Raw genomic sequence first — 25,945 nt, forward strand, 5'->3', positions numbered from 1 at the left:
CAGGAGTCTATGGGGAACGAAGGGCCAACAGTGCAGATGGATTTGGCCTTCTCTCCAAGCTGATTGGACGAACAGAATTAACACGTTCGTCATTTACCCGAGGGGTTTAATGGGAGGATGATGGGATTCAGAATAAAACAGAGAAAGGCTGAATACAGCATCTCTGGCTTGAGTTAATGCTATCATCGCATGCGTGTGAGTCATTTGTTCTGTTATGCTAATTCATCAGGTCACGTGTGACATAAACAAAACCAATGATCCAGCAACAGTTTGAGACTGTTAGAAGATGTTTTCATAAAATATCAGCTTGACATTTAATGGGGAATATCATAAAAGAGGAATATTTACTTCAATATCAGTAGATTGGTGTTGTGCATTAATGTGTATAAATATGAATGCGCTGTCTGTTGTTTTATGCATTAATGATCTCTTTGAGATAAAAAGGCAAATAATATGCAAAAAAAGGCAAAAAATAAATATGCAAAAAAGCAGTTAGTGTAAAACAAAAATACTTTGAGCAAAACTTCATAAATCCAGACAAAGTGAGAATTATCTTGTTTTCAAAAACTATGAAACAAGCAGTAAAAGGCTACACCAAAGAGATTTCAATCTTTTTATAAACAATTATTGGGATCAAAATAATTGTTGAAAAAAATAACCATAATTCTTATAAACTTAAAAAATAAATAACATGATAATAAAAGTCTGAACACTAATTTAAATTTAATCAAAGAACCTGGACAGCAAATGATCTGCTTGACCAATCATTGCATGCTTTAGCAGTCACATGACCTGTCTGACATCAGCAGAGCAGTGTTGTGTGACCTGCATGCAGACCAGATCAGCATTATTCAGCGATCTACATTAAGGCCTTTCATAATGAACTCTTTCAGACGCGTCTGTAACACACAGACACACACACACACACTCCGGCTGCATGTGTTTCCCATTAACAGCAAAACTCCACACCTCCAACTTCCATCTCCTCATGCGGTTTACTCTGGATACAAGCAGAGATATTATATTTTAAGTGACGTGCATTTGAATGTATTTATCTGACGAGTGCATTAATATCATCAGTTTGTGGTCGCTGCAAAAATCCTGAGAGGCTTCAAACACTGACTTCACACATTCTTCAGATTGCAGCTGTAATGTTTCTCAGACCAAAGAGCGGTGGAATAACTGCCTTGATAACCGCGGCCAATCGTCTCCCGAGCCCCCACGGTTACAGCATTAATAAATCAATAAAGAAGTCTTCAGAAGCCTCGCGCCACGGACACACAGAAACGCAGCAGAGTGTCTGGATAAATGAGCAAATCTGACAACGCGCTGCTTTACTCCTGAAAACCAGGCCTGCGATTACATACTCGCTTTTCTTCAACTTCATTAATGACTTCTGGTATTGTTCTGCTTCTACAAATGACAAAAACAACTTTGATGCAAACGATGAGCTTAATAATGGAGTAAAACTACACTACCCATGATGCACCACAGAGACTCCACCAATCAGAGATCTGCAGTAAGAAAAGTCTACTCTAAAACTCTAAAATACCACTACTTACATATTTATTTAACATATTTCAATGACCAGTTTGACATTTCCCTGTAGCTTATAATTAGATTGTGTCTAGAAGGACTATAGTTTTGTACATTAATCTTTTTGTTGTTGTTGTTGTTGTTATTCTGATTAATCTCGTCTTGAACTTGATTAAAATTAAAAGATGTTCAAAATTTGTCATTTAGTTTAATTTTTATTCTTTTTTTTTTCTACACTAGTTTTTAAGCCAAATAACAACTAGCAAAAGGAAGGCCAGAGAAAAGTAGCCTTTGGGCTAATTTGGGTACATTTATATGCTCGTTTGTTCATCGGTTGATCACTCAACTGATTAATCAATCAACAAAAGAGAGAGTTTTTGCTATTCACTAAAGATGCCACCTCTAATGGCAGCAAAGCAAGTGAATGCTATCATAAACAGCACAAATCACATCTCATTTTAATGCTCAATAGAGTTAAAAATAAAAAGCTAAAGGCATCTAATTTATCTTTCGTTTTTCCTCTCTGAGATACCAATGCGTATACTGAACTGCCATTTCTGTGCACGCTCCTAACTAAACATGCTAAACATTTAAATACACACTGACAGATATATAAAACAACTACAGAATACTACAAGTCATTATGCTACATCAACAAAACAATAAATATGCCCGGGAAGAGTTTTTCCTATTTCAAGAGCAAGTGTTTTTCAAGTCAGAGGGTTTGGTAATGCAATATCGCTGAGCTCTGCCGCTCTTGGCGAGCACCTGTAAGACGCAGCCACCTTTTCCGATAACTCTAAAATGTGTGGGATGCTAAGAACGAGAGGCGTCCCGCTGCCAACCTCAGCAAGATTGACTGACTCGATGTTTCCACACATGAATCCCTTGAAAAATGCGCAGTCCAATATTCACAACTGACCAAGACTCTGCGTCGAATGCACCCGAAACGCCTTGAGTTTCAACCCAAATCCTATAAAAACCTGTTTCTTGTTTGGACTAAATGGAGCTAAGCCACATTCCCCATGTGTTTCCAGAACCTGGTTTTGGAAGAGGTTTAACACTGTTGTTTGATGTTTTTGTTGGGCTACACCACAGCCAAAAGTTCTGCCGCTCACAGAAACTCTGAAACTTTACGGCAATTTAGTCGATATGTTGAAAACGAACGTGAACAGTTGACCAGATTTGACACCTAGCTTGTGCTCAAACACACGGTGTCATCTTAAATTAGCCAAAAACACCAAGCAGTAAAAAGTGTTACAGTGGAAACCTTAGCTTCAACTTGCACGCTACTCAAGTTTGTGGACTTTTTACTAACATGATTTATCACTAACAAAGCATTTGTTGAGGGATTTAGGAACTTTATTGTAAAGTGTGCCCTACTCCAACATTATATCAGGTGTTACTAAAATCATTAATCAATAATAAAGCATTTGTTGAGGGATTTAGGGAGCTTATTGTAAAGTGTGCACTACTCTAACATTATCTAATGTGCTACTAAAATCATTAATCACTAATAAAGCATTTGTTGAAGGATTTAGGGAGCTTATTGTAAAGTGTGCACTACTCTAACATTATATAAGGTGTTACTGAAATCATTAATCACTAATAAAGCATTTGTTGAGGGATTTAGGGGGCTTATTGTAAAGTGTGCACTACTCTTACATTATATAAGGTGTTACTGAAATCATTAATCACTAATAAAGCATTTGTTGAGGGATTTAGGGGGCTTATTGTAAAGTGTGCACTACTCTTACATTATATAAGGTGTTACTGAAATCATTAATCACTAATAAAGCATTTGTTGAGGGATTTAGGGAGCTTAATGTAAAGTGTGCACTACTCTAACATTATATAAGGTGTTACTGAAATCATTAATCACTAATAAAGCATTTGTTGAGGGATTTAGGGAGCTTATTGTAAAGTGTGCACTACTCTAACATTATCTAATGTGTTACTAAAATCCTTAATCACTAATAAAGCATTTGTTGAAGGATTTAGGGAGCTTATTGTAAAGTGTGCACTACTCTAACATTATCTAATGTGCTACTAAAATCATTAATCACTAATAAAGCATTTGTTGAGGGATTTAGGGAGCTTATTGTAAAGTGTGCACTACTCTAACATTATCTAATGTGCTAAAATCATTAATCACTAATAAAGCATTTGTTGAAGGATTTAGGGGGCTTATTGTAAAGTGTGCACTACTCTAACATTATCTAATGTGTTACTAAAATCCTTAATCACTAATAAAGCATTTGTTGAAGGATTTAGGGAGCTTATTGTAAAGTGTGCACTACTCTAACATTATCTAATGTGCTACTAAAATCATTAATCACTAATAAAGCATTTGTTGAGGGATTTAGGGAGCTTATTGTAAAGTGTGCACTACTCTAACATTATCTAATGTGCTAAAATCATTAATCACTAATAAAGCATTTGTTGAAGGATTTAGGGAGCTTATTGTAAAGTGTGCACTACTCTAACATTATCTAATGTGCTACTAAAATCATTAATCACTAATAAAGTATTTGTTGAGGGATTTAGGGAGCTTATTGTAAAGTGTGCAGTACTCTAACATTATCTAATATGTTACTAACATTTGTAAATGCTTTACTAGCATGGTTTATCAGTAACAAAGCATTTGTTAAAGGGATAGTTCACCAAACATGATAATTGATCATTTACTCACCCTTTAATTGTTTCAACCCAGTTTGAGTTTCTTTATTCTGTTGAACACAAAAGAAGATATTTGGAAAAACGTTGGAAATCTGTAACCACTGTCTTCCATGGTATTTGTCTTTCCAACTAAGGACGTCAATGTCTACAGGTTTTCTTCAGGATATCTTCTTCAGTGTTCAACAGAAGAAATAAACTCAAAAAGGTTGAATGAATAAGTGAGTAAATTGAATTTTTGGGGTGAACTATCCCTTTAATCAGGAATGTATTTTGACTAAACATGACTCAAATCCTGCCACAGACAGAAGGTCGAATAATAATGGAGGGTTCAATATTTACAGCTTAACACCAAACACTTTCAAACAACACTAAAAGTGCAAAGCTCCGCCAACGCTCTTGGGATTTTGCTACGTTAGCGTTCATCCTTACAAACACATAGCGTCTCGTGTCTGACAGCCGTCCAGCAGAGTTTGGATTGTGTTAGCATAACTGTGAAGGGCCCTGAAAACATCTCGAAGACACGGAAAACAAACTGACAGGAAGAGGAACGTGGCCAAGATCCTTTCACACTCAGTTATTTGTCTCGATGTCCGGCACGACGTCCAGGGCTTCGGCTCGGTGCAACGCTCCATTACACGTCTGCCTGTCCCGCTGGCACTTTTGCAAGAAGAACAATGTAAACACAGCGTCTGAAAATGTTTCTCCTTCCCATCCCAAGAGCAGCTGTGAAGCAATTTTAGCTGTTTCAGACGAGGGAAAAGAAAGAACAGGAATCTTTGGATGAGAAAGACATGGTTGGGGTTATCAGATGATTAATGGAGTGTGTGTGCAAATGTCCACCGCTGCCAGAATCCTCTTTACACCAGCTTTGTTTACACTGATCACTTCCACACACCAGCCGACGCTGTGCAGTAATGTGACTAGGGATGGGCAATAAGCAGAGCCAGACAGAATCTGCAGACATTTTTAGCCATTTCTGCACAGAATTTGGTAACAAATATGTGGATTTATGCAGAATGGCTTTCAGAGAGTACACTGTTAGACATTTCATTGCATATCTTGCAGTAACTTACTGTTGCCAGCATGTTACCACAACTGTTACCTTACAGTAACTTACCTGTAAATGTGTTTTACAGTATCAGGGCCCTATGGCAATTTTATTTTACGGTAAAATCGCCTCACCGCAACTTCTTTTATGGTAAAATCACATTTTAATTTTACAAAATGACCATTTTTACAGTACTTTTACTGTCATTTATTTACAGTTTACACTAGGAGTACTTGATTACTTTGATTACGGTAAAAAAATTCCAAATTTTTAATGTGCAGTGAGTTACTGTAAAAGTTTTAAAGTAAGCTAAAGTGAACTGTAGAGTGGTATTTATCTGGGCGTTTTTGCAGTAAACTGTAAAATTACGGCAAAGTCTAACAGTGTAGGACAAAGGTCTCTAACGCAATTCCTGGAGGGTTGCAGCTCTGCACAGTTTTGCTCAAATCCTGATCAAACACAGCTGATCCAAATGATGATGTTGTTCATGACTCTTTTGAACACCTCGATTATTTGGATTAGCTATGTTTGATAGGGTTGAAGCAAAACTGTGCAGAGCCGCAGCCCTCCAGGAATTCAGTTTGAGACCTATGGTGTACGAGCTTTAATTCTGCCCCCCTTTATTAGTTCCAAATCTTTAATATACCTATAAGTCTCTTTCTTCTGTTGAACACAAAACAAGATAATGCAAGAAACCTGTAATCATTGGCTTTCTTGGCATTTGCTTTCCTACAGTGGAAGTCAATGAAACCACTTGAGGGTGAATAAATACTGAGTACATTTCATTTTTGGGTGAACTATCCCTTGAACTTTAATTTGGGATTTGCAATCAAAATCCTATTAGAATTGCTTGACTGGTAAACAATGCCGAAGGAAGTATCTCATTTAATATATCTACTAAAAGCCGGTAAATATTTCTCTACAGAATGTATTTGACATAAATTATCAACATTTTTGCATATTATTCATACATGCCCCTTTAGGGATATCTTACTGTTTGCAATATACCGATAAACATTCTGTCCACAATAAAAAAAAGCTTATTATAAAAACTATTAAACATAATATGTGTAATGAATTATTACAGTAGCATGCATGCAACACAGTTTGACCCTATTTGCCACCTAGATTGTGCTCGAATACACTGTGTCATCTTAGATTAGCCGAAAACACCAAGCAAGAGAAAGTGTCGCAGTGGAAACCTCAAGCCCTTCAGGGATTGTCAATGGTACCACTTGAGAGTTAATAAATAGTAAGTACATTTCATTTTTGGGTGAACTATCCCTTTAACTTTAATTTAAGGTTTGCAAAATCCAATTGCAAACACTTGACTGTTGAACAATGCTGCAGTATGTATCTCATGTAATATAGCTACCAAAATACAGTAAATAACACCTTACAGATTGTATTTAATATAAATTATCAACACTTTTGCATATCATTCATATATGCCCCTTTAGTGATTTCGTATTGTTTGCAATATAGCGGTAAAAATTCTCTCTACGAATAAATAAAATACTTATTATAATGACTATAAAACGCAATGCATTATTACAGTAGCATGTGTGCAATACAGTTTTGCATTTATGAGCCTGCATACAAACAGATTTACTGAAATAGCATCCTTCCTACTAATTAGCCTACTAATTAGCCTGCTAATTGACTTTATATAATCAAATAAGTGTTTGAAATCACTTCTATTTGTGATTAGACGTTTCAAATCACAAATTAAAGATGAAATAATACTTTTATTTATATTATTCACAGTGATAAAGGCTGGGTCAGTTAGTTTTGCATTATAAATACACATTGCTCTTATTAAAATACCCAAGATTGATAGAAGAACACAATTAATCGATATATTTCCATGTGTTTTTCTTAACTGCCATTATGTTAGACCTTTTTATTCCTTTATAAAGCTGATGTCTTTTCATCTGTATTTTCATCTGTATATTTCATCTGTATGTGGAGTTTATGCATGAGGGCCCCATCTTGCATTCAGTATGAATGAAACCGAAATAACATTATGGTTTGTGATCAAGCTTGATTAGCTGCTTCAGCGTGTTTGATTATGAATTCTCAGCAATAATATAAGAAAATATCTTGATTTAGTTTTAAGTCCATTTCACCAAGCTCGGACACTATAGCAAAGTGGACAGGGGTAGGAAAGAAACGAGAGATTCATTTGTCGCTTGTGTTCATGCACTTGACTCATATTCTGTTCACTGTGAATGAAGTGAACTGGGCTTTCTGATTCATCTGAACGAGAGGCCGTCATGTGTCACAATCACTCACGACAAGCAGAGAAAGAGAGCGGAAGAGTTATGAATGTGTAAAATTGACTGATGACCAAAGACAATTAAAGCGACATGAAGATGTTATTGAAACTCCTCAGTGATTCACTTATCTTTTTTTTCTGCACCTTAATGAAGTCAAACAGAGAGTTTGACAAGATAGAGGGAGAAAAATCCAGTCTGATGCTTACACCCTGGAGTGGTTCAGATGTGCAAAATGAATTAAAATAAGTTATTTATAAAACTATTTAATTAATTAGTGATTCTTATTACACAAAGATTTAAAATGAAACGATGCAACCTACGGAAGTGCTGAGAAATTCAATTAATGAATCAAAATGAGTCAAATTGGTGAATCAGAATCAAATGATTCATGCTACTAATCTGAATTAATGTAAAAAGAGTTACATACAGAAAGAGCCACTGAAGAAATGTGAACTAATCTTTATAGTGAACAGATTTAAAACATAATTGATAAACTGAATCTTTTTGGTGAACACATTTAAATGATTCAAGCTACAGAAATCAATTAAATAAAGAATCACCTACAGAACAAGCCACTGAAGAAATCTAAATGAATCTATGTTGAACAGATTGAAAATGTAATTGCTGGACTGAATTAAATTGTTGAAGAGATTCAAATGATTCAAAGTACTGAACTGTATTCAAATAAAAAGAGCCTCTGAAGAAATTTAAATTAGTTTTTTTGTAAAAATTTTCAAAATAAAATTGGTGAACTGAATCTAATTGGTGTACAGATTCAAATGATTCAAGCTAATGAACTGAATTAAAGTAAAGAGTTACTTACAGAAAGAGCCACTGAGAAAATCTAAATGAATCCTTTTGGTGAAAAGATTCAAATTATAATAGGTGAACTGGATCAAATTGTTAAACAGATTCAAATGATTCAAGCTATTAAACTGAGTTAAAATAAATAGACTTGTCTAAAGTAAGATCCACTGAAGAAATCTAAATAAATCTTTCTGGTGAACGGATTCAAAATCAGTAAACTGAATCACATTGTTCAACAGATTCAAATGATTTAAAGTACTGAACTGATTGAAAGAAAAAAAAGAGTTACTTATAAAAAGAGCCAATTAAGAAATTTAAATGAATCTTTTTTTTGTGAACAGAATCAAAATATCCACTACACTGAATAAATAAATGTTGTCAAACTTAAATATTAATATTAGGAAAGGTATGTTAAATATATTTATCAGTCTTGGTGGTGTGAAAAGGTTGAAGTATTTAACTCACTGGACTGAATAATAATAATAAAATTATTGAAAAGATTCACCAGCAAGTGACAATGTCAAACAAGTGAACAAATCTAAATGTATCTTTATGACAAACAGACTCAAAGGAGTCATTGGAATGAATCAAAAGCCACAGCAGGTTTTCAGCTATGGAGGACTGAATAAGAGTAATCAAATCCTGAATGCGCTTCAGTTCAGACTGCGGTTGATGCTCCAGTTCTGGTTAAGAACCAAAGCCTGAGGCTCTCGAAAGTGGCCACAGGAACTAGGAAATGGTTTCCACATGCAGTCCACTTCTCTCTTGTACATCACTTCCTCCCAAACTCTAAAACAATGAGCCCTAAATCAACACCAGACCACGCATGATGACTGATAGTGTGCTATTCTACATTCTCACTATCTAGGGCTGATTACTGCCTTCAGCTTTTCCTGGGAAGTTTGTACTTGATGTTTACCGATGTGCTTTTAAGCAGTTGTGGTGGGAACAAAATGGCCAATTTTGAATTCATGACCAATACTAATCAGCTTCCACCAAACAGTTTTAGTTAAGACTTCCACGTAGTTTAAAACAGCCATGCATTCATTATATAACACATTGAATATTGGTTTAGGATTTTGCACTATGGGATTGTTTGTATTACAATGATGATTTCTTTATAAAATATTTTCCAGCTGAAATGAATGTTAATCGATTAGATTCCTCTGTTTATAACTCATCATCTCTGAAGCATCATCACTGCTCAAAGCAGTCTAAACTTATGAACCATCAAAACAACATAAATACAACACTTAAAATAATATTTTTTAAAATAATACACTTAAAAGAAATATTTTTAAACAAAATAAACGCAAAAATTACATGATGCATAATTATGAACCTATCTATCCATCCATTAATCTATCCATGCATCTATCTAAATGTATTCATTAACAGTCTAATGCTTGTCCAGAAAAAACATGACCAATTATATGACAAAAAACATGTAAAGACAATCTATCTATCTATCTATCTATCTATCTATCTATCTATCTATCTATCTATCTATCTATCTATCTATCTATCTATCTATCTATCTATCTATCTATCTATCTATCTGTCTATCTGTCTATCTGTCTATCTCTCTGTCTGTCTGTCTGTCCATCCAGCTAACTATCTGTCCGTCTATCCATCCATCCATCCATCTGAATTCATTCTAATCTTTTGTTTGTTTGTGCATAAAAAGATGAATAATTATATGACAAAACAAAACAGCATATAAAAACATAGACGGAAATGTATAGACGACTCTTTTTTTGTAGAATAAATCTTATTAGTTTTGTTAGAGTATTATTAAATAATAGTCATTTATTTAGTTTAGTTTAATAACACATTAGTTAACAGATTAGTAGTAATAATAATAAGAACAACAGCCATAATAATAATAATAATAACTGAAAAATGTTTGGTTCTGGTTTTACATAAGAAGCTAAGAACACAGTGATGGTCTGGGTGATTCAGTCCAATCCGATTCGATTCGATTCAATTCAGTCAAGTTCATCTGTATAGCACTTTTCATAAAAAAATATATATAATTCCAAGTCAGCTTTATAAATGAGAAGACTCACACAGCATTAAACTCACTCAATCAGTTCAATCACAACACTGCTGCTCTGACAAACACTAAACTCCTCCCACAATCCTCAACTCTGGCCATCAGAGTCTCATGACGTGAGAAGAGGAGATTCACAGCCAGCGCTGCTCATTTATCAATCACCTCTTACACAACAGCCTTTAATTCACAGCAGCAGTAGAAAGAAAAACTGCAGATGCTAGACCACACAGAGCAGACACAAAACACTGCATCTGCTAATGCACTTATTCAGCAGGCTGATGGTGATGACGCTATTAAAGCAGCGCAAGGAGAATAGTTTGAGAAATGTGTCAGTCGGAGCACCAGCCCCAAACTGAAGAAGACCATATCTAAGCATTTCATCACATTCACTGTCAGATACAGTAAAGTCACAATGCATTTACATGGATGTCAGTAATCTAGTTATTCACCTTAATCTAAATACAACAATATTATGATTAGTGCTTACATGAGATGCTTTTTGAATGTTCATGCTCCTATTTTACATGTTAAGTACATAGTTAAGAAACGTAAACGTACTTAATGTGTTTGAGTGTTAAAAGATAACTGCTCAAAAACAAGACTCCAGTATTAAAGGGCACCTATTTGACCACTTTTGTAAGATTTAAGATGAGTCTTTTGTGTCTCCAGATTGTGTATGTAAAGTTTCAGCTCAAAACACTCATCAGATTACTCGTTTTACCTTTTAAAATGCTAGGATTTCTGCTTTGAAACTATGAGGCTGTCTGACGTTGCGGTAAGCCTCAAAATGGGAAAGATTTGGATCCTATTTTAACGTCAGAAAACTTTTAAAAAGAGACTTATTGTGTTTTTATCACCCCAACATGACTGTGGACACACTATGGTCTGTCCAAACAGGATGATGTTCATCATAGGTGCCCTTTAAATTAAGTAAAAAAAGCAATAGAATGAAGAAATAGGAAGAATTGAGGGTTTCTAACTCTTACAGTATTCTGATGTAAAATAAATTTATTATTAAAAAGATAAACACATTAAATGTCAATTTAATCAATCAAATAAAAATAATATAATATATAAAATTGTACATTTTAAAAAGTTAAGCACACTCAAACACACATATATTAAATGCAACTGATAAAAATTAACAATCAAATTAAAATAAAAAGGGTCTGAGGTAAAAATATTAATTATATAAAATAAAAAATGATTTAAGATAATTATTCATTCATTCATTTTCTTTTTCGGCTTAGTCCCTTTATTAATTAGGAACTAATGACCCGGCAACTTATCCAGCATATGTTTCACACAGCGGATGCCCTTCCAACACTGGGAAACACCCTTACACTCTTGCATTTACACACATACACTACGGCCAATTTAGCTTAATCAATTCCTATAGCGCTTGTGTTTGGACTTTGGGGGTAACCGGAGCACCCGAAAGAAACCCCAGGTGAACACGGGGAGAACATGCAAACTCTACACAGAAAGGCCAACTGACCCAGCATGGGGCTCGAACCTAGCGACTTCTTGCTGTGAGGCGATCGTGCTACCCACTGCGCCACCATGATGCCTAAGGACAATTATATTAAATCAAAATAAATTGGTCTCACTATACAATAAGGCTGCATTTAATTTCTGCATTTGCAAAATTTAAACAATCAACTTGCACAGCAATTATTAATCATAACTCAATATTTACTTAATGATTATTACTAGCATTATTAAGATAAACAGTTGTGCCTGTTATTGGGTAATGCAGTTAACAAGAACTAACAATAAATGACTTCATTTTGTTCATTAACTAGGTATAACAGATGAATACTTTCATGATCAACTACTAATTTGAAACCAATAAAAATGAAATACATAATCATTAAAAAAACATCAAAATGAAAAATGTTCCTTGAAAATTGAAATAATAAAATATTAAATGCAATAATATAATAATCCACTCTGAATAAATAAAGATTGAATATAAAATACCACTTAAATAAAAAATAATCAGAATTCAAATAATAATAATAAATATTTTGAAAATATTGAGTGAGTCATTATCTTAAGAAGGAAACCATCAGCCATCAGACTGACATTAAGGACCAACACTGAAAGACCACATCAAATACGCATCTCTCCATTTACTAAAAGGACAAAATGAGTCACTTCTCCAAAGCCATTAACTCTCACCTCCTGCACACAGAGCATATATCTGTTTTTCTTTGTGCGTTCTTCTTGACTGGCCTGCACTGAAAGTACTTTGCGTACTAATTACAAAACAGCAATAAATCTCCTGAATCTTTGTTGGCTCTTCATGAGCTCTAAATAAACAGCCAATGTGAATCTACAAGTCAATCTTTACACTCTGTGGCCTCTGGGAATTGTGGGAAAGTGTGTGATGTCATCGCTGCTCTTGTTCTAATTAGGGGGAGAAACGAGGAGCCCGTGGGGAGTTTCAGTAGATACAAATGACGCACGTGTCCCGTTTACAATCTCAGGACGACACTGAAGCATCACTGCTAAACTGAGCAACTGAAACAATACACGGCTAAAAAGAAGAGACTACTGGACAATTCTCTGGATTTTATATATATATATATATATATATATATATATATATATATATATATATATATATATATATATATATATATATATATATATATATATTCTGACATCAACTGTGTGTGTGTTTATATATGTATGTTTATATATGTGTGTATACACATATATGTGTGTATGTATACACATATATATAAACATACATATATAAACACACACACACAGTTGATGTCAGAATTATTAGCCCCGCTGTTTATTTTTCCTCCAATTTCTTTTTAACGGAGATTTTTTCAACACATTTCTAAACATAATAGTTTTAATAACTTATTTATTTTATCATTTTATAGATAGATAGATACAGACAGACAGACAGATAGAGATAGATAGATAGATAGATAGATAGATAGATAGATAGATAGATAGATAGAAGCAATATGAATATGTAAAAGTAGATGCTGCCACATATGCAGTGGTTTACTGCACATGTGCACCAAATTAAAAGACCTGTATTCTGTAAAAATATTGACAATACTCTTATAATTGCACATGCAGAGATGGCTCAAGTTTATCTATGAACACTTGAAAAATGAAAGCATTTACAACAGATTGGGTTTGGTAAATCACTGTTTTACATGACGTTCTTGGAGGGGAAGCCAAACAATGACACACAAAAACACACACACACAAACTCTATCTACCTCACAAACATACACTCTTTCTCTCTCTCACACACACATACTGCATACACACACACAATCTCTTTCTCACATGCACATACATACACTCTCACAGGTTTTTTTTTGTAAACTGTGTAGACCCATACTGTAAAAACTATAAAAAAAAAACACCCACACAAATATCCTGTATATTGGAACATGGCATCATGGTGCATTGACCTCATAAGACACCTTCTCCTTGTAATACCCGTGTCATAACCATGTCATTACACACGTTTGCGTCCTAAAGTGTCAAAAACATGCACACACATACCCACAGAAAGACTCACACAGAAAGACAGACACACATTCACACAGAGTTACACACACACACATGCTCTCTGTCACACACACACACACACACACACACATTAGAATCGCATCCAAAACAGCAATTGGCAGCGGCGCTGAATAATCAGATTGAATCCAGTTGATAAGATGCAGGGCTGTATCTCCATCTGACTCACAGAGAGCTTCATAAATCGCAGCGGTGACGCTCTCAGGGACAGAGGGAGGAAAACACAAGCCCATTCCACACCGTCACACAATAAAACAAACCGTCCTGGAGCTGTGAGTCTGCCAGAGACACCAAACCAGCCAGACCATCATAATCGAGCCGAACACACAGAGTGTCCTGCTGCAAACGGAGAGCCACACAAAGGTAAAGGCACATTCTAGGTGAAAACACTCTTCAGTGACAGCAGATGAGGATGATAATCCAAATGCAGCAATATTCTAGTAATACTCGAAGGTACCAGCATCAATTTAAAGGGGGCCCCTTATGTCCCTATTAACAAGATGTAAAACAAGTCTTCAAAGTCCCTCAGCTCAAAACAACACACAAATATATCCTGATAACGCTCAGAAACAGCCCTTTTTCATCCAAATTGTGCCATTTTGGTGATTGTTGCTTTAAATGCAAATGCAAATGCTGTCAGAAAAAGTAGTCGATGGAGACTCCAGTGTTCACTTGTTCATCTGAAAACTCCACATTTATAATCCTCTTAGTCGCAGACATTATCTTCAGCAGCTCAAAACTGTAACATCGGATGGCTGCTATCACATTCAGGGTGTTTATGCAAATGAGGGAGAGATGGTCACTAATGGGCGGTGCTTTCTCACCTCTGATGACATGTACAAAGGAAGAATGTCAATCAAAGTGTGTCTGCAGACTGTTCAAGTGTAATCATAAAAAATGATAATGTATAGAGATCTACATAATGATCTATTTAATTATATAATTATATAAGAATAATATATATATATATATATAATAAAATGAATACATTTTTACCATTAGTGGGTGACTGAGGGGTGTAAATATAGCAAATGTGCTTAAACCACTTATAAAAGTGATTTATGCATAATACTTCAACCAAAACTTTTTTGATGAACACAAAAGAAGATATTTTTTAAAATGTTGATGAAATAAAAATGGTACCTACTGACATCCATAGTAGAAAAAACAAATAGCATGGAAGCCAATGGCTACCAGCTTACAACATTTTCCGAAATATCTTGTGTTCATCAGAAAACGGTTTAGAGCAAGTAAATGATGACAGAGTTAATTTTTTTGGGGGGGGGGATGAAGTTTGGTGACCAATGCATTAAAGGAACTTTACCAAAAAAATCCATCACAGATCAATCATTAGATATTATGCTACTTTTGTATGGAAGCAAAAGCACACTGATTTTGATGTTAAAATGCAAATGAGCTGCTGTTCTGCTTTTTTTTTTTGCAGAAGAGGGGGTTAGACTTTGACTCTTAGTAATGCCTCGTTCACATTAGTAGCTGCATATCACTCTGGGTGGCAACCTGCTGGTGCTCCTATTGGCTGTCGCTCAACAAAAGTTGCTCTTCAATTGCATAATGTTGAAGGATTCTTAACTTTGTCAAGTCGCTCGATACGCCCATCTGGTCACCAACTGTTGGTATCACTTGCGTAGACAGAGGTCGCTTGCTATCAGTTGAAGTGAATGATCGCTTGTTACTTTGCCGCTGCGAGACGCTCGTAGTGTGACTCAAAATGCACATTAGGATGACCGTCAGACGGGCAGGCCATGCAAGTATAAAATTAAACTCTCACTATTAAATGAATACAAGGTAACATGAAAAATAGACTCACACATAGAGAATAAGTTGACAATATCGGATATCTGCGTGTAAACATTTAGGAAATAATCACATGTATCTTAAGCAGGCTCCGGCCCCTTTGGCTGGATTTATTCAGGATAATGCGATGTGTGAAAACTTAGATCCACTATGGAGGGGTTTGAGTTGCTTCAGAAACAACTTCTGCTGGAGTGATTTGGTGCTTTATACATTTGCAGATCTTTTTTTACAAAACATGATGCATTAAAGATGAAAGAGGGGGAGAGAATCTGTGAATTGATTAAATTCTCAGTTTCAGTTTTGTAAGCACAAGATACAACAAGGCGTGTTTGTTTTTGCGTGTGCATGACAGATCACTTACCTTTTTGTGCAAAATTTCCAATTTTAAAAGTTCCAGGATGCAACAAAATCGAAAAACAGTACAGTAAAGAAATAATCAAATCAAATAAGAGGTTTTATCTAATTTTTAGCAGGTCTTCAATGCAAGCCAAATTATTTAGATCTAGTTTGTTTCTATTGTATATTTAACAGTTATATATTATATAACTATAATTACAATTTGCTCATTTCAAATAATTATTTATTATGATTTTCCCTACGGTGGTCTATTTTTTATTAATACTATTATTTCTTCATTTTTCTACCATAATAATTGAGGTCTTCAAGTAGTCAGTTTCAGTGTTTTTACATGAAAATCACTTACCTTTTTGGGCAAAATGTCCGATTTTAAAACTGGCATGATGCAATAAAATAAAAAAATGGCTAAAAATGATTCAAGTTTATGGACAAATATATAAAATCAAAAGTTTTATCAAACTTCAACAGTTGTTTATAATAAACAGCAGCAACAACAGATCTTTTTCTGTAATGTAGGAAAATGAATATTCAACATCTAGCTAACTTTTCTTAATCTGAGAGAAATATTAGCGCCCTATTAAAAGAATAAAAAGCTAAAGATTATTTTGATCCTGATTCTATTGTTTGAGCATTATTCCATGCTTATTTAAAATAATCACTATAGTTGTGGTTTTCTATGTGCCTATTTCTATGTGTCTATTCATACCACTATTTGTTTCATTTTCAATCATAATAATTAAAGTCTTCTAGTAAAGATGAACACATTATTTATTCAGTTTCAGTGTTGTAATCAACAGATGAAAATGTGTGTGTTGGGACGTTTTAACATAAAAATCACTTTTCTTTTTGTGTAAAATGTCCGATTTTAAAACTGAAATGATGCAACACAAGCAATAAACCCAAAAAATGACTAACAATAATTTAACAGTTTACGAAACAATTCCTTACATCAAAGTTTGATCAAATTTGAACATATAATAAGTGTTAGTGCCCTATTAAATGATTAAAAAGCTAAAAATTATCCAGTTTATTACTATTGTGTGAGCATTATTCAATTATTCACTAGTTGTGGTTTTCTGTGCCTATTTTGTCTATTCATACCACTGTTTTTTTTCAATCCCAATAATGGAAGTCTGCTTGTACACTCTGTTTCTACAGATGAACACAATGTTTATATAACTGTAACAGAATATTGATACCTCTTCCTATCCTGATTATGTAACACCGATCCAAGTACTCAGTTTCTCCTCAAGTCTGGCTGAACGTGACATTCTTGAAATGAAGGCACTCTTGAACGCTGATTTATTCATCTGTCAATGTAAAAAAGAGACAAGTCAAAATAAAGCTACACCCTGATTAAAGGTGATTAGAGAATCACCTACTGGATTCATTTAACCAAGCTAAATTTAACAAAGCCACAACATTCACTCAAATGTGATGATGTGGTGAAGAAGCATGACTAAAAAACTGGAGGCCAAGACAGACAAGCTCTCATCCAAATTCTAGTGCATAGACAGCATTTTAAAGCATCAAACTGTATCGCTTTTGTGGCACAGTGCTAGAAATGTCAAGGTCGTCGGTAAATTCCCACTAAATACATGAACAATGAGTATACACTTTGAATGCATGTCAAAAATTAATAAAAGTATTCAATTACATTCAAATATATCACATTTAAATATATGAAATTCCATTTAAAATATACATTAAAATATATCATTTAAATATATGAAATTCCATTTAAAATATACATTCAAATATATCATTTAAATATATGAAATTCCATTTAAAATATACATTCAAATATATCACATTTAAATATATGGAAAGTGTCAAACAAGCGATTACAAGTGTTATTATTATAAACTAAAACTTCATTGTATTGATAATTTTTTTAAAGCTGAAATCAAATAATTGCAATCCTCAAATTAAATGCAAATTATAAATGATACAGAAATATACATATAAAGCTAAATAAATTAAAATCACTCTATTTAAAAATATAAAAAATATGTAAAAAATAACAATAAATAAATAACCCCAACACAAATTAAAATATTTATGAATAAATATAGGATATTTATAATTACATAAAAGTAAATATAAATAAAAATACTAGATCAAAAATGGTGTATATAAAGGTTTTACTAACAGATAGTTGACGTATTTTAGATTAAACTGAAGCTGAAACAAAGTAAATATATGGTAAGATTTTGTTAATATTCCGAAGCAGAAATAAAAACAGGACTAAATAAAAATATGGCAATATTAAAATGGTTTAACAACTAACTGAAACTTTTCAAAACTATCTGATGTTGATACTAAAATAAAATACAACAAAATATATAAAAAAACATACAATGATACTACATGAATAACCTGAGAGTGAGTCTGACACTTCAAGAAGCGTGAACTGTGTTTCTGTCCGAGTCCCCATTAGCTGTATCTGATGTGATGTTTGATGTGTGGGGAGTAAGAGCGAGGCTCATTGAGGATCAGCGTGAGAGAATGGATGTAAAAGCACCCTAAACTGCACAGCAGAATCCGAGCTGCAGTGAAATATGTGCTCGCTTGCGCTACAAACAGATTTAGGTCACTTGCTTACCTTCCCTTCAAAAGCCCTGGAGAGAGAACATTAGCGCTAATGGCATAACAGCGCGAAAACAAAGCAGTCGGAGGCTTCAACAGTCTGAAAACAACCACATTGCTATAAAAATAGCATCTATAGGTGAAAAAATATTCAATAGCAACCTAAATAAAGGTGTGCAGATTTGATTTGAGGTGATCGTTCAACAATATCCATGTTGAGTCGCACTTGAGTCTTAAAAAGTCGTCAAAAACAAGATTACTGTTTGTTATGTGAATTTAAAACATACAATTTCAATGTCCATCTAGAAGCATCTGGAATAATCACAACTATGAATTCTGAGTCACCAGAGGTTACAGCTTGTCTCTAGGGGGAATCTGAGTTTCTACATTAGTTTTTTTCAGTGCAAATAATGGCAATGTGAAAATATTGGTGAGCAGGTTTTTACACCCTGCATTGCAGAGGAGTATGCACACAGGCTTTATTATATGTGTGCATGTAGCAGAAATTAAACAGGAAATATGCAGGAGGAGGTTGGTTTACACATTTTGGATGGCTGGATAGATAGACGAACAGACAGTCATGCCCAAAATAATTGGTTGGTAGATATATAGATAAATGGATGAATGGATGGATGGAGTCAAGCCCAAAATAATTGATTTCCCAGCCAAATTCGGACTTCGTTAATTTTATATATTGTAGACAAAATGATGGATAGAAAGAATGATAGACAGACACAGATAGACAGATGGGTAGATAGATGGATGGATGGATGGATAGAACGATCAACAAACAGATTCCAACTCGAAACAAGTCATATACCTGAAAAATTCTGACTAGCAACCCAACCAGCAATTTTGTTGGTTTGGTCATGACACAGGCCTCCCCCAAAAGACAATAAGACGATGTACGGGAGGCTTCATTGTGTAAATATTTCGCCGATTTTTTTTTTTTTTTACATTTGAACAAACTTTTACAGCAGAATTTCTCAGAGAGTATGAATAAATTTGGGCTTGACTGTATAATACATTTTCTCAAAAATAATATGTACATAAAAGACTGAATCGATTTTAATTTCATATGAAATTGTTCATCTTTTGCATGCTAACTTATAAAATCAATATCTATTATATAAAATTAGCATGCAAGAGAGGATCAATTGAATATTTCTTTTATGCATGAAGCAAATTAATTAGATTTGTTTAGTTATGCATGTTATTTTTGAGAAAATGTATTCTTTAAATCTTTATTTCTTTAAATAGATACAAAGATAAAGCCAAAACAGTGGCTTAAATGTAAAAAACATTGCCATTTTTAAAGAATAAATTCTATTTGCAAGACTATTCATTTGATTTTTATTTATCAAATGGTGAAACTGAATTTGTGGCAACTTATTTTTGAGAAATGTTTTCCTGAAAAATGGATAATATATTTATCATGAACAGTAACATCCGAAGTCAAAATTGTTTATTATTTTATTATTAATTTTCATATTTTATAATTATTGTTTATTATTAAATATTAAAAGTACTCTACAAGAAAAAAAAAAACAATCAATTCGTAATTGTTTTTGTTATATGAATTAATTAATCTGCTTAATTAAACATTAAACATTATTGTAATCTTAAAGAGATTAATCAGATGAAATGGTCTTTGATTTAGACTTATGAACTGCAGCAAAATGCAAACATGTTTTACTTCCTGCTAAAAAAATAAAGCTCATTTCTCCAAATTGTTCAAATATAACAAAGTCTGAACATTTGCACTAGTGGATCAGAAACGAGGCACTTACCGTTAAACAAATGTGTATTGTGTCCCCCTCGGTTATTTACCTTTATTCTCTTGGTGTTTTCGCACATTTAGGCAGCGAAATTCTCCAAAGATAAATAAAACAAACCCCAGGAGTGGCGAGCAGCTCTGATTATAGAGTTTCTGTAGGACAAACAGTGCCATTGTAGACTGTCTGACAGAGCGCAGCTGGTGTGTGTTACTCACAATTAACACACGCTTGCTACTCAGTGCTACGTTACACTAGAAAAACTCATTCGGAAAGACAAACACAGAGCCAAACACAAACTACACGTTTGATTATCTTCAAAGCGAGATGTTACATGTAATTATTATATATAATAATGCAGGAATCTGAATGAATACAAAACACTGTATAATAGAATATACAGTTGAAGTCAGAATTATAAGCCCTCCTTTTATTTCAACACATCTCTAAATACTGTAAAAAAATTCCTTCCTCTGTTAAACATCATTTGGGAAATGCCTGAAAAAGAAAACAAAATCGACAGGAAAGCAAATTATTTTGACCTCGACTGTGTATGCAAAGCCAATATCAATGAAGACGCATTGGGCATAATGTAAATCCAAAGCAAATGCAGTCAGGTGTGTATGGTAGTTGCATTCAGAGGGCATTTATATGCATCTGACGCTGAGCTAAAGGTCCTGGCAGACAGCCTTCACGTCAACGCTTGCAAATCTGCCCCAATAAAACGACTCCCAGATGCCCAGGCCTGCTCTCTGCTAATAAACAACAGTCCTGTGTGAGAAACACTGGGTTTATATGGCCTGAAACCAGCGCTCGCCCAGAGCCTGACCATTCAAACAAACAAAACAAACACTTCTCAGAGAATTTTCAGCTTTTACTAGAAAGACAGAAGTATGATCTTTATGTTCGGGGAACAGGGGGTTATTATTACGTACATGATCTAAAAAGCACCATCATTATAGTTCTCCTATGTGCACTACGCTAGTGTTAGCTTTAGCACCATTACATTGAGGTGTCTATACACTCCTTGGCTTGAGCAATACGCACAAAAGGCGCAGACTGGAGGACGATAACGTCCCATCATCCTCCTCTTCATCATTATCATCATCAGTAGGTGGAGCAGCAGTTATAAGAGTCTGTGCGTGTGTTTATGAAAGAAAAAAAAAATCATCACTTTCATCAATTATCCTACTAGAATAAAAACCAGGAAGGGAAAAACACGCAAATCGTCTATGGAAGCGTTCTCATCCTCCAGAAACTATTCAGCTATCACATTCTGTACAACTCTGTCAGCTATCTACAGTACAGTAAAATTTCCGCAGTACAAAAATATATTACAAATCTCCTGGAATATTTACACGGGCACTTTCTTGACAACGAAGGACAAGAAGAAGGTAATCAGGACTTGAAAGAGCTTGAGAGGACGCTGGGAAGGAAAGTGAAAACTTCAACCGTGATACACGAAACATCCTCGCAGACAGACAGCAGTCCAGCACCGACAAGAGTTCACGATTTTGTGCCTTTTCTCCTCTTCAAGGGATAAAAACACATATTAAAAATTCACTGCATGCTTTGGCAGACTCGGAGCATTAAAAAAAGAAAAAAAAGTGAGGAAAAAAAAAAAGAAGAAGTCCTGTCTGAAAAGATCCGCACGTCCACTTGGGTTTGGGTACGTCAGCAGGCACTGACAGAAGTCGCCCTCCCCACCCAGTCTTCTAGAAAAACATCCTGAAAACAAGCAGAACCTGCTTTAGTACGACGCAGAGACACACACACACACACACATATAAACACGCACGTCATTTCCAATTGAATTCCTGCACCACAAACTGCAAAACGATGCATAAAGATGCTCTTCAGAGCACGCTAGACCCCTAAAGATGACGGGCATCTGCCCAATCTCCTGTTATTTAGCACACCACACCGAAGAGCTCCAGACCTCCATACTGTCATTAACATGCATGAATACATGCGCTTCTGCCCACAAAAGCCTTCTTCTTGACCACATGCTCAGAATGCATCTCATTCCACACCAGTGGACGAGTCTGGGTAAACAAACTCCTACTTCAGCCTAATAAACAAAGAAATGATGTATTACGATCAATTAATAGTGCTTTAACAATCCCGGAATGCTTGTTTGCATCTGTGGGAGAAGGTCAAAGGTGAGTTTGGAGTATTTGTGACCCAGGCGGCTGGTATTGTCATCTTTGATTAATTAATGTCTCGACTCGGATCGAAGGTTATTGATTTCCCATCCACATCCACCCCCGAGTTCATGCGTTTAGGTTTTGAACGGCTATTTCTGGTGGCAGTGACTACAGCGCCATCTGCTGGAGAAATCCAGAATAAAAGATAACATCAGGAAAGATGTCAGTCCCAGAGAACGTCAAAACATGTGGTGCTCACATTGAGCTCAAAGATGGCTCCTTCACTCTTGATGTTATGAGTAAGGTGTGAGTGAGTTGTTGTGTGGGTCGAGCTTCACCTGTAAATGTTTGGGTCCAGCAGAAACGCTGTGTCCTGAGGAAGCTGTGAAAGGTGGACAACTTTGGTCTTCAGCTGAGGACGGTCACTCTCACTGACCCAGGAATCTGGAAGTCTGAGCAAAATCAAAAGGAAATGTTAATTATGAGAGCATTTAAAACTACTTTAAGCATTTTTGCCATTCAATCAATCTTTATTACAGAACCAAGGTCCAAATCTAAAAAAACACACCATGCATAAGAATTTACAAAATACAACAATTCCAATATCTCCACTGTGAGTAGTACAAACCACTACACATGATTAACCCACAAAAATCCCAGTGTTGGAAGCATAAATATACATTTATACACAAGACTCGGTAACAGTGCTTTAAAAGTGATTACTCTTACATTCACAAACATTTTATTTTGTGCACAGTGGGCAAATTGTATGCATGAATTGACCTGCCACATGTCAAAACGTGAATTATGCAAAATAGTATAGTATATTCAAATGACCCACTTTCTGCAGTTTCATGAGCACAATGGATTGTGGGACATACCGCAGTGCATAACATAGCATATATCCTAATGTATAATAAAACCATGTAAATAACGTGCATTATTAAATATAAAAATCATATTTCTCATTCTGTTGTATAATAAGCACACTGGATTGTGCAATATGGATAAGTAGGATATGATAATATACACAACCAGAGCATAAATCCAATAGAATATGCCAAAGCTCTCGAACTATACATGTCTGTGGAGGTGCTATAACACACATTTTGAGTATAATAAATGTCCATGTTTTGCAGGGAGCTGAGCACAGGGCATTGTGGTATGTATGGTATGCTACAAAACTAAACCATACTGAAGGAGTTGGCCCATAAAAAAAATAAATAAACAAATTTAGTTTAGTTTTTTCTGCCAAAATTTATTATTTTTAGATTCTATTACTTGTTATGTACAGTCTGTTTAATAGTTCAAAGCAATTAAAGTAAGTCCTATTAAATTAAATCATGAAACAACATCATTTGACAACATCTCAATCTATCAGTCATATTTTGATTGGACTAAACAGTAATAAAATAAGCCGTATCCAAGTATGCAGTCGTGTAGCATAAACAGAATGCACTACAGGCCAGATTTTTGATTAATTAGAGCCCTGACACTCGTATACAGCAAGTAAGCAGTGTGCTAGTTTTTAATTCCAATCATAGCTTATAAATATACAATTGGTATAAACATTAGCATTAGCCAGATAACACACAGACACACAGCCCTTCATTCCACCAACTCCTCCAACACACATTCCACAATGAGATTATTAAAGATGCCCCCCCCCCCTCCGTGGTTATTCCATAGAGGAGGCTTGTTTGGCTCTGGCTTGTTGTGGTGACCCAGAAATCCATTTAAAACGTCTCCTGAGATGGCAACTTCAGCATTATTGCTGAGCTTACAAACATTCAGATTGATGCCCGACTGGAAACAGCAGCATGCACACAGTCCCGTGTGAAGGTTTGCATGACTGTACAGGTCTGCGAAAGCATGCAATTAACACAATACAGACCGTTTGAGTAATAAATGCACATTACTTATTAGATCGTTTTAGCTAACTGTGCATCTAACTAAAGTACAACTGTAAAATCAAGGGGCCCACTTTAAAACCAGTTTGTATTGCACATCATGATTGCATTTAAGACAAAACTTCACATAAATAGGTAAAAGTACAGTGTGAATCTGCAAACGATTAAAGCAAATGTGTACAAAAGTAAAGCCATATGAAGAAAGGTTTGAGTTTTCAGTCCGTCCAGGTCAATGTCCTCACTAGGTAGCTATAAACACAGAGAACTTTTTAAACAAATGTTACTGTAAGGAATACAATTAAACCATTTTGGTGAATACAGTTAATAAAAAAAAAAACTTTTGTTAAAAGTTTTATTGAGATAAATGGTTGGTGATGGGATGGAAGTCGTCCTGATTGGGTAGGTTTACATGCATGAAGGAAAATAGAGACCTGTTTACAATGAAATATTTTAGTGAATTTAAGACTTTTCAAGGCCTAAAATGTAGCTTTTGAAATGTAAGACTTTTTAAGACCACAGTGAACACCCTGTGTTGAGTGAGAGGATAGCATTTAAAAGATATTTGCGTTGGACAAGCTTAAATAGGAACGAATTTTAAGGTGGGTGGTGTTTCAATCCGTTAGCCCTGACTTTCATGTGGACATTTAGCACATTTAAGGTGGATCTGATGCATCAGAGCACAAAAAAAATTAATTACAAAGCAAAATTAAGAGAAAAGTCCATTAAAGACAACAACGAATAGATTTAGTGATCGAGAAAGAACAGAAAAAGGATTGCAAGACAAAAATAGTGTGTGAAAATCTGAAAAAGGAGGAGAAAACAGGGTATGTTGGCAGATTATCTGCTATTTCTAAGATAAAGAACTTTCTGTAAGCATAACAGTTCCCTAATGACCAACACTTGGCTTGCTAAAATATCTTGTATAAAAGAACACTTCAGGTCAGATACTGTATCACACAAAGCAGTGTGCTAAAACTGATCTACTGTTTCTAGTGTGATGAATGAAACATCAACAATGATCCTCTTTGTAGCTCATTATCTGATCCAAGTGGTTTTGCACAAAATGACAAAATGAATAAGAATCATGAACAAGGTCATGAAGAACTGTAAAGTTAATATTGAGATCTCAGAACATAAAAAAAACTGTGACATGTCATTATTATTACTGCATGCTTTTCCTATATAATATCCATCATGTTAAACAATATAGAAAAAGTACTTAGATGACCTAATATTTCTAGAAGTGCACACTTAATCCCTTCTGTCCCATGATGCAATGTAAAAGGATTTGCGAATGGGAGTGAAGCGTTGCAACTGGTGTTGAAAGGTTAAATGACAGTAATTACATTAGCAGTACATACCACTACCATCTGCATA

The 25,945-nt window shown here is 34.8% G+C and overlaps 1 protein-coding gene across 3 annotated transcripts in view; it reads right to left on the reverse strand.

Annotated features, from left to right (window-relative positions):
• The window catches only part of aebp2 (AE binding protein 2), a 70,731-nt gene that overhangs the window by 31,248 nt on the left and 13,538 nt on the right, over nt 1-25,945 (reverse strand). The window contains exons 7-8 of one of the 3 annotated variants that reach the window (XM_073945889.1): nt 22,997-23,110; nt 17,347-17,457 (exon numbers count right to left, since the gene is read on the reverse strand). In XM_073945889.1, the coding sequence (XP_073801990.1) occupies nt 17,454-17,457; nt 22,997-23,110 (118 nt within the window). In that variant the 3' untranslated portion in view covers nt 17,347-17,453. Of the gene's footprint in view, nt 1-17,346; nt 17,458-21,367; nt 22,842-22,996; nt 23,111-25,945 lie in introns of those variants that run through there. The other 2 variants (NM_213494.2, XM_068219578.2) reach the window with 2 other exon arrangements.

This window comes from Danio rerio, chromosome 4 (genome assembly GCF_049306965.1).
Source record: "Danio rerio strain Tuebingen ecotype United States chromosome 4, GRCz12tu, whole genome shotgun sequence".
In the NCBI taxonomy this organism is placed as follows: Eukaryota; Metazoa; Chordata; class Actinopteri; order Cypriniformes; family Danionidae; genus Danio; species Danio rerio.